At 45.7% G+C, this 9,732-nt stretch overlaps 1 protein-coding gene across 4 annotated transcripts in view; it reads left to right on the forward strand.

The window, feature by feature from the left end:
- ALDH18A1 (aldehyde dehydrogenase 18 family member A1) overlaps window positions 1–8,946 on the forward strand; it is a 52,407-nt gene extending 43,461 nt beyond the window's left edge. For all 4 annotated transcript variants that reach the window (XM_023206239.1, XM_023206243.1, XM_023206240.1 and 1 more), the window contains 5 exons: window positions 700–895; window positions 995–1,116; window positions 3,437–3,623; window positions 4,593–4,688; window positions 7,932–8,946. In XM_023206239.1, coding sequence (XP_023062007.1) covers window positions 700–895; window positions 995–1,116; window positions 3,437–3,623; window positions 4,593–4,688; window positions 7,932–8,113 — 783 coding nt within the window. In that variant the 3' untranslated portion in view covers window positions 8,114–8,946. The remainder of the gene's footprint in view (window positions 1–699; window positions 896–994; window positions 1,117–3,436; window positions 3,624–4,592; window positions 4,689–7,931) is intronic.
- The last annotated feature ends 786 nt before the right edge of the window (window positions 8,947–9,732 follow it).

The following is a 9,732-nucleotide window of genomic DNA, read 5'->3' on the forward strand; positions in this document are numbered from 1 at the left end:
ATTTAGGTTGTTTCCAGTTTTGGGCTGTGTGGAATAAAGTTGCTGTGAACATTCTGGTACATATATATATTTGTTGTAAAAGTAATATGACCATATGGAGAAAAATTAAAAATCAAGAGAAAACAAAATGCTCATAATCTCAGTATCCTCGCACAGGCTCTTTAAGTCATTCCAATCCACATCCCAGGGTAGAAGTTGTCATCAGAAGTCATGAGAACCATGACTCCCTAGCAAGACCAACCCAACATTTCCTCAATGCTGTGAATAGAAAACCAACAGAGCAGCCACTCCCTTTTGTGATCTTCATGGCCTGAAGTAGTGTACTGCATTTAACCTCCACAGATACCCCTTTGTGCTGCTTCTGGCATTTTAAAAATTGTCTGCCCAATATTATGACTGGCAGTACCCTAGTGCTGCCTTCCCTACTTGATGCTGAGCTCTTTGAGGGCATGCCCCGTGTCCTGCGTGATCCGTGATGCGGAGCACAGCACCGAATATATAGTGTTTGATAAGCATTTGCTGGACAACTTTTTGATCCCCATGATCGGGAGCTTAATTTTGTTTTTAGAAGAAGTTTCACAGTGTCTCACTTAGTTCTCAGAATGTACAGATGTTTATCTGTAAAAGGGAAGCTGCTGTTTTCATATTTTGTGTGGTCAGAAGATGTCATCTTTATCATTTTCTTCTTTCCTTCTAAAGGTGAATACCAGAGAAGAAGTTGAAGATCTTTGTCGCCTAGACAAAATGATAGATCTGATCATTCCACGTGGCTCTTCCCAGCTGGTCAGAGACATCCAGAAAGCTGCTAAGGGGATTCCAGTGATGGGGCACAGCGAAGGGATCTGTCACATGTATGTGGATTCCGAGGCCAGTGTCGATAAGGTCACCAGGCTAGGTGAGCTGGATGGGGTCTCCTCTTTCACAAGGGGGAAATATTACATCCTCTGCAGCTCTGGATCATATTAGTGGAAACAATTCTTTGCTCATCTTTCAGTCAGAGACTCTAAATGTGAATATCCAGCTGCCTGTAATGCTTTGGAGACTTTGCTAATCCACCGGGATCTGCTCAGGACACCGTTATTTGACCAGATCATTGATATGCTGAGAGTGGAACAGGTAAGAGTTCCACAGGACTAGTACATTACTTCCTGTCTTAGAAGCCTGCGGAATTAAACCAGCCACAGCCATACCACATAAGGCAGTTTAAGAAACGGTATTTTTTAATATCTCCTATGTACAAAGTTCCGTGCTAAGTACAGAGGTGAGTAAAACACAACCCCTACCCTCTAGTAGTTGAACCAAACCAATACCCAAATAGCTTTATTACAAAGTGGAATGTGTTGTGTGCTAAAGAGGGTTCAAAGGTAAGACAGACCACATGGCACTATGCTGACTGAACTGTTTCTGGCAACCTTTTATTCACATATCAAGGTGTTCCCAAGCGTATATTATTTTTTTAATTTGATTTGAAAAGATGGTGCAGAAATGTTTCAAACCAAAAACTATACATTCACTGCTTGCCCCCAGTGTCTTTGGTTACCAATATTAATGTACTTAATGCAGTGGTATTTGGGATTCAGTAATTTGTAGAATGTCTCCCTGGATTATGTTTTTACCATGTTGTTAAGGTTGTAAACAAACCAAAAGCCAATAAATTTCAAATATAAAGTTGTGCTGTGTCCTAAATTCATGCCTGCAAGAAAATATAATAGATGCCGTCAAGGCAAAAATGGACAATCTGTTAAACTCTCTGCATGAATGCATTTTAAGTTTTAATTTCTGATGTCACAGTACACTTTCAGAATTATATGAAGCAGCATGGCAGCAGAGAATGTGCTTGTTGGCCTTGGTTACTTTGACTGAGCATGTGTCTCTTCCCTTCCATCCTTTGACTGGAAAGGAAGGCTCCAGTTAGCTTATAAATGTGGCATGGTCCCAGTGAGAACTGGAAAGAATTGTCTTGAAAATGAAACTGTACTCCACAGATTACAAGGAAGTTAGATCACATGATCATTCATGTTCGGGGGCCTTACTTTACTTTGGTAAGGAAGCCTGTTGACTGGGCACCTGTGTTTGCCAAGCACTACAGTGAACTGGATTAGACAGGAGGAAAGCTCTCCTTTAGCCAGGACTAAACCCTGCCCTCAGACCTAATTTGAACACACCAGTGTTATCCTCAGTCATTAAAATGAGGATGGCCTTGAAATTCCAAATCAAAATGAGTCACTATGTGTACTTCATCCAGCACTTTTGGATGGTGTAAAGTAAAGCCAGAAGGATGACTTGCACAGGGATGGGATTCCAGTCTCCAAGGAACGCAGAGGAAGTGAGATCCCAGATAGGAAACAATGGCAGGGCCTTGGGAATCATGAGGATAAGGCAGACACCACTCATAACTTGAGCCAAGGCAAAAGCTTGGTCCCAAAGAATCAAGGCATGAAGCCTGTCCTGGGGATGTCTCAGAGAACAAGGCTTAAGTGGGATCCAGCTTGTGATTGGGGCCATCAGTGACCAGCCTCAAAATACTTAAAATTCCTCAAACCAGAAGCAGGATTAGAACCAGAGCCTAGGGCCGAGCTGAACCTAGAGGTGGGGCCAGAGTGACACAGTTGTAAATCAAATGAGTAGCCACAGTTTGAGGTGCTGAAACCAAGTACTAGGTACCTAACCAGGTACCTGACCAAGTACTGCTTACCTCTAAAGCAAACCTGGGACTTCGCCAAGGTACAGGGAGTAGGAATGTATATGTGGCACCTCCCTCTTTCCATGCAAGTCCAGTGCCTAGGTACCATATGCAGGGACTGGGATCTTTATCGTCAAGTATTCGTTTTAGTAAAATGCCAGAAGTCAAGGCCTTATGTTTGTTGATAACCCACTGAATGCCTTGCACATTCTTTTTTATTCTTTTTTTTTTTTTTTGAGACGGAGTCTTGCTCTGTCACCCAGGCTGGAGTACAGTGGCACGATCTCGGCTCACTGCAACCTCTGCCTCTGAGGTTCAAGCAATTCTCCTGCCTCAGCCTCCCAAGTAGCTGAGATTACCTGCCACCATACCCAGCTAAATTTTTAGTAAAGACGGGGTTTCGCCATGTTGGCCAGGCTGGTTTCGAACTCCTGACCTCAAGTTATCCACCCATCTCAGCCTCCCAAAGCACTGGGATTACAGGCGTGAGCCTCCGTGCCCGGCCCACCTTGCACATCCTTAACGTTCAAAGGCTTCCTGCTTCAATCCCTGTTCCAACTGCCTTGAGGGCCCTTTGCTTGCAATTGGCCGGTCAGATCATGCTGGAGGGAGGCAAGTAGGACTAGTTCTGTTGTCGAGGCCACAGGAGCCACTTTGGGCTGTGGTTTTACAGGCTCACCTTTCTCTTCTATCCTAGAGTTTGCTTATTTCAGTTGTTTTTATGTTGTTGCCCCTGGACTTCCTCTGTTCCAGGTAAAAATTCACGCAGGCCCCAAATTTGCCTCCTATCTGACCTTCAGCCCCTCCGAAGTGAAGTCACTCCGAACTGAGTATGGGGACCTGGAATTATGCATTGAAGTAGTGGACAACATTCAGGATGCCATTGACCACATCCACAAGTACGGCAGCTCCCACACGGATGTCATCGTCACAGAGAACGGTCAGTGTCCAAATGCTTCCCGCATAGTGTCTGCCTTTGCTGCTTTCTGATCCTGCTCCTCTTAGCCCCTCTTGGCCTACAGAAAAGCATCATTTGAGTAGGCTTATGGTGATGCTTAGTAGTGGTTGCATTTGGTACTTTGATGAGTGCTTTCATATCACTTTATTGTGTTGTCACAGCCGGAGGAGGCGGGGCAGGGATGATTAGCTCTGCTTTGAAGGTGACTAACCCTGTCAGCGGCATTATCATTTAAGGCATGCAACAAATCTTGCAAAGTAGTTAAAATAACCCATTTTACAGCTGAGGAAACCAAGGCCCAGGAGATTAAGGGCAGACCCAACTCTGCACATTCATTCATTCATTTATTCCACAAATATGTATGCAGAGACACTCCTGGGTGTCAGATACTGGAGCCTCAGTGGTGGAGGATGCCAGTAGGGCCCCCTCGAGGAATTACAGTCAGCTAATTGAGGCACCAGAGCAGTGCCATCCATATTAACTTACCAAGCACTCACTGTGTGCTAGGCACTAGGATGAGTACTCCCCAGGTACTAACTCGTTTCATCCTCTCTACAACCCTATCAGCTAGGTAATGTTGTAAGTCCCTTTTCACCCAGACACAGAGAGTTTTATACACCTGCAGAAGGTCACAAAGCTAGTGAGTGTACAGCTGGAGTTCAGGCCTAGGCATTCTGGCTCTGGAGCCCATAAGTTGGAAGTTTAGGCAGGTCACCTGCATGGGAGATCTGGATTCCAACCCAGTTTTTCCACAACACTGTGATTGATGAAGCTGACTTGTCTTCTTCCTGTTGAGATTTTTCACAAGCCTGAATATTTAATATGTGAGAACACATGGGGAGGCCCAGTGGGGACCCAGACCCTGCCCTGATCTGTCACCAATGAATGGCTGGAAACGGGGATGTTCTCTGGGTATCATCCTAACTTGGTTTCCCTTTCTTTACCCTGCAGAAAACACAGCAGAGTTCTTCTTGCAGCACGTCGACAGTGCCTGTGTGTTCTGGAATGCCAGCACTCGGTTTTCTGATGGTTACCGCTTTGGACTGGGTAAGAAAGACTCTGGTTGGGGAGAAAGAAGTTCCTTATGAAGCACTGTGTGGTCCAGGGGTATGTTGAGGTGGGGAAGACACCTCCCCTTGGCTGTCACATGCTTGGTCAAGATAAGAGAGAGAGACAGGCTGGGCATGGTGGCTCCCGCCTGTAATCCCAGCACTTTGGAAGGCTGAGGTGGGTTGATCACCTGAGTTCAGGAGTTCGAGACCAGCCTGGCCAACATGGTGAAACCCTGTCTCTACTAAAAATACAAAAAATTAGCCAGGCGTGGTGGCGGATGCCTATAATCCCAGCTACTCAGGAGGCTGAGGCAGGAGAATTGCTTGAACCCGGGAGGCAGAGGTTGCAGTGAGTCCGAGATTGCGCCACTGCACGCACTCCAGCCTGGGGGATAGAGTGAGACACCATCTCAAAAAAAAAAAACAAAAAAAACACAGACTTCTGGCAAGGTAGGATTATCAGGGAGAATAATTAATGAAACCTCCCATGAGTTGGTAGAAGGCCTATCTTCTAAGCATTTCACATGATAAGAAGGCAGGTACTTATATTTCATTTTTCATAGAGGGAGAATGAGATTCAGAGAAGTGTAGTAACTTGCCCAAAGTCTCACAGCTGGCATTCAGACCCAAACTTGTGCAAGTCCAAAGCCTGAGTTCTCCCGCTACAGCATGGGCAGACCACAGCCTGCCTTTTTGCACAGGCTGTGCCAGAGGTACATACTGCGTCCCTTGAGAGCACTCCTTTTACAGACTTATTTCACCCACAGCCAGGTTGCCTCAGAGATAGGAAAACCCCACAATGGTAGGACAAAAGAAGGTACCATGGGCCTAAGTACCAGGATCAAAACAAACAGGCCAGCTGGAAGTACAAAGTTACCTTCTACAGCAGACTTTGAAATAAAAAGCTTCAGAAGGACATTTCTATCCCCTTCCATTAGGTATAAAATCTCCAGCCCTCTGTCGTGTTGGGGTTATTTGGACAGTCTCTGGTTTTCAGGGGTACCAGTATATAAAACTCCTGAACAGGCACAGTGGCTCAGGCCTGTAATTCCAGCACTTTGGGAGGCCAAGGCGGGCGGATCACCTGGGGTGGGAAGTTCGAGATCAGCGTGACAAACATAGAGAAACCCCATCTCTACTAAAAATACAGAATTAGCTGAGTATGGTGGTGCTTGCCTGTAATCCCAGCTACTCGGGAGGCTGAGGCAGGAGAATCTCTTGAACCTGGGAAGCGGAGGTTGCAGTGAGCCGAGATCGCACCATTGCACTCCAGCCTGGGCAACAAGAGCTAAACTCCATCTCAAAAAAAAAAAAAAAAAAAGAAAAGAAAACCTCCAATAATACATTTATGACACGTTTCTGAATATTTGAGAATTATTTCAACCACTCAAAACATTTTAGGCGACGTGCAGTGGCTCACACCTATAATCCCGGAGCTTTGAGAGGCTGAGACAGGAGGATCTCATGAGTCAGGGAGTTCAAGACCAGCCTGGGCAACGCAGCAAGACCTCCTCTCTACAGAGATGAAAAAATTAGCCAGGTGTGGTGGCGTGAGCCTGTAGTCCCAGTTACTCAGGAGGCTGAGGCAAGAGGATCCCTTGAGCCCAGGAGTTGGAGGCTGCAGTGAGCTAAGATGGTGCCACTGTACTCCAGCCTGAGAGAGAGTGAGGCCCTATCTCTATAACAAAACAAAACAGAAAGACACACATTTTAATCCTTCTGAACTTTTTGAGTAGATGATCTGCCTGGAGAAATAGTTCTCACCAAATTGTTAAAGATGGTAAAAGGGAATTTAACTCAGTTATTCTTAGTCATTATACTATTTTAGTTCCCCATTTCTTTTATGTTGGGATTTTGATGTAATTATCACATCACTTGCACTGATCTTTATACTTCATGTACTTGAAAAAGAAATAGCAATATATTTTTAAGGGCTGGAGCACCCAACATTCAAATGAAAATCCAGGATGAGGGAAGAACAAAAGACCATTTCATTGTCCTTCCAACACCAGCTCAGAGTGAAAGCTGGTTGAGTTAAATTCCTTGTGAAATGCATTAATGACAATAAAGCTTTTATTGAGCATTTACTACACTCCCAGCACTGTGCTAAATGTGTTACAAGCATGCTCTCACTTCATTCTACAAAATGAATTCTTTTTCCAGATGAAGAAACTGAGGCCTGAAGTTAGGTAGCGTGTCCAAAGTCATGTGGTCTCTATGCTATTGAACCAGAATCTGAATCCTGCTGGTTTCACTCTCCTTGCCAACCACTACCCCAAGTACATCCCACCCCCGCTGCGTCTCCTACTTGCTCTTCCCTCTGCCTGCAGCACCTCTGTCTGGTTTTCTCCAGCCAGCTCCTTCTCACTGTTCAGGTCTCAACTAAAATGCACTTCCTTAGGGAGGCTTTCCCTGACCACCCTTCCCAGCGTGTCCCCAGCTCCACCACACAGCCTCTGTCATAGCACCCATCACTGCACTTGAGCACCACAGGAGACTATTTACTCACCTGTCCTTTGGCTGCCTCGCCCACTATAATATCAGCTCCACGAAAACAGAGCCTCGTATCTATTATTCACCACTTCATCCCCAGGGCTCAATACAGTGCCTAGTACATAGTACATGCTCAGTAAAGTGATAATGAGGGAACCCTGCCTCCACTATACACAGTGCAGAACACCAAGCCAGGCCCAGGAAAACCCCTGACGTTCCCTAGGTCTGAGCTGGGAGCAAGAGGAAAGGGAATGAACAGTAACCCTTTGATGTATTCAGTAACTGTCTAATGAGTCCCCTGTGCTAAGACTTCTAGGGGATACCAAGAACATGTTCCTTTCTTTCTCAAATTTAAAGAGTATTTGAGGAGGAGGTGAAACCATTTTGGTAAATGTTGTCATACCCCTCAAAACATGCCCAAATGTCAAAATATGGTATGCAATTCAGATGCTAAACTGATATCAGAGACAGCACTTGTATTAATAGCGTTGTCAAAATGCACTGGGGATAAAATACAGAAGAGGGGTTCACACACTGTTTCATGAGAAGGGGTGTATCATGATTTATAGTAATCGGAGGACATGTTTATGGGAACAGGGTGACTCAGCTGTCCTGGGGAGGATGGGTGAGGAGTTAGCAGGAAGAGAGGGTACCAAGTGAGGGGAAAGCAGCAGGGTGGGTCTGGGGCATGGACAGGAAGCAGAGGCTGGGAAAAGCTACATGTTTTATTCATGCTTTTTCACAGGAGCTGAAGTAGGAATCAGTACATCGAGAATCCACGCCCGGGGACCAGTAGGACTTGAGGGACTGCTTACTACTAAGTGGCTGCTGCGAGGGAAGGACCACGTGGTCTCAGACTTCTCAGAGCATGGAAGTTTAAAGTATCTTCATGAGAACCTCCCTGTTCCTCAGAGAAACACCAACTGAAAAGAGCCAGGAAAACCCGGGAATGTTCCAAAAGGTCTTTGCAGTGAAACTTGTTTTATCTCAGGAGAGAGCCCACTCTTGTCTCCCAGTTCCTGGTAGGGTCTGCCTGTTGGAAAGTGTACTTGGATGCTTCTGGGCTCCGTTTGGCAATAGCAGTCTTGGCTGATGGTGCGCGGTCTGGCTCCCAGCTCACCCTTTTTTTTTTTTTAAGTAAGAAAATAATTGCTACCAATAGAGACTTTGCCAAGTCCAATTATCTTCTAGGATTGAAAGGTGCATTTTCCCCATATAAAAGGCGAGGAAAACCCATGGCTGCTTTGTATCACCTCAGTGAGTTACAGTCCCCCTTGGCATTTAGTTGGTACTAGAGCCAGTCATCCTTAACAAATCTTTTCACATTTTATTTCTTTCACACATAGTCATCTTCAAAAAGGAAAAAGATTTGGAATTTTAGAAGAGGGGCAACTCTTCTTTTTAGCATTCTCATCAGAAAGTCACAAAAATAGATGGAATCATTTCCACTGGGAAGATTGACCTTTTGTATTTATTTGTGGGGTAAATTAATAAGCATTCCAGATGCTTGCAGCTTCCTGCATCCAGGAGATGCTGTGTTCCCCGTGATGCAGCTGGAACCTGAGCTGCAGACAGGAGGTGCGAGTTTCAGGATGTTCCCCACTGAGCTGGAGGAACAGCTACGGCAGTGATGTTTGAAATTTTTGTATGAATTATTTTGTCATCCTACCCTTTTCCTCCAAAACAAAAATTAGAGGATTATTTTAATACTTTGGATTCTTCCCCCCTTTTTGAGAAATAAAGTTTTTTTATGAAAAGCCTGTGCATGATTAAAGTTTTCTCCCTTATTTGTCATTACCCCCTTCCTTTTCCTCTCTTGTGACGCTTGTGCCCTGCTTGTGGGCATGTTTTCTTCTCTTGAAGCTGTCTGGGGAGACAAGACATCTGCCTCAACAGTGTTTGTTGGTGGACGCAACACAGGCAAAACCCACAGAGGGACTCAGACGGGGAGAGAAGAAAGGAAAACAGGAGATTAAGCCCCAAGAACTTGAAGACTAAAAGTGCGGTGAGGGTCTGAAGTTGGTGGGGTCCGACCTGAGCGAGCTCCCACAGTGGCACATAGCCCCAGCTGACATCCTTAGTTCACTGCATCCCCCCAGCTCCTCCTCCCTGCCCGTCTTGTTGCCTCAGGATCTCCTGACGGTTCAGACCCTCCCCACTCTCCCTCCATCTAGCTCCTGTCCTTAGGGCCCCTGGTGCCTGACAGTCTGCAGTTGAAAGATTTCTTGTCTCATGGGGGCCTCCTAAAGAAGTAAGCACTCGCTTACAATGCTGCTGCTTTTCCTCTGGGGATGTTTCACCAGCACAAGAATGATGGTGTCGTGTGGAACATGTTCCCAGGCTGACTGCACAGCCTGCCTCTCATCCAGACCCTTACATGGTCTGGCAAGTCACCCTGACTGCCCTGCCCTCTGGATGGGAAGTTCTGGCATAGCTTGCCTGAAAAGGCTATAAACAGCCCCGCCTGAAACTGTCACAGATACCACAATGAGCTCCCAACTAGACAACAAATGCCCAGGTATCTTAAATAGAAGGCAGCCTAAGAG

The sequence above is a fragment of the Piliocolobus tephrosceles genome, chromosome 9, assembly GCF_002776525.5.
Source record: "Piliocolobus tephrosceles isolate RC106 chromosome 9, ASM277652v3, whole genome shotgun sequence".
NCBI classification, from domain to species: Eukaryota; Metazoa; Chordata; class Mammalia; order Primates; family Cercopithecidae; genus Piliocolobus; species Piliocolobus tephrosceles.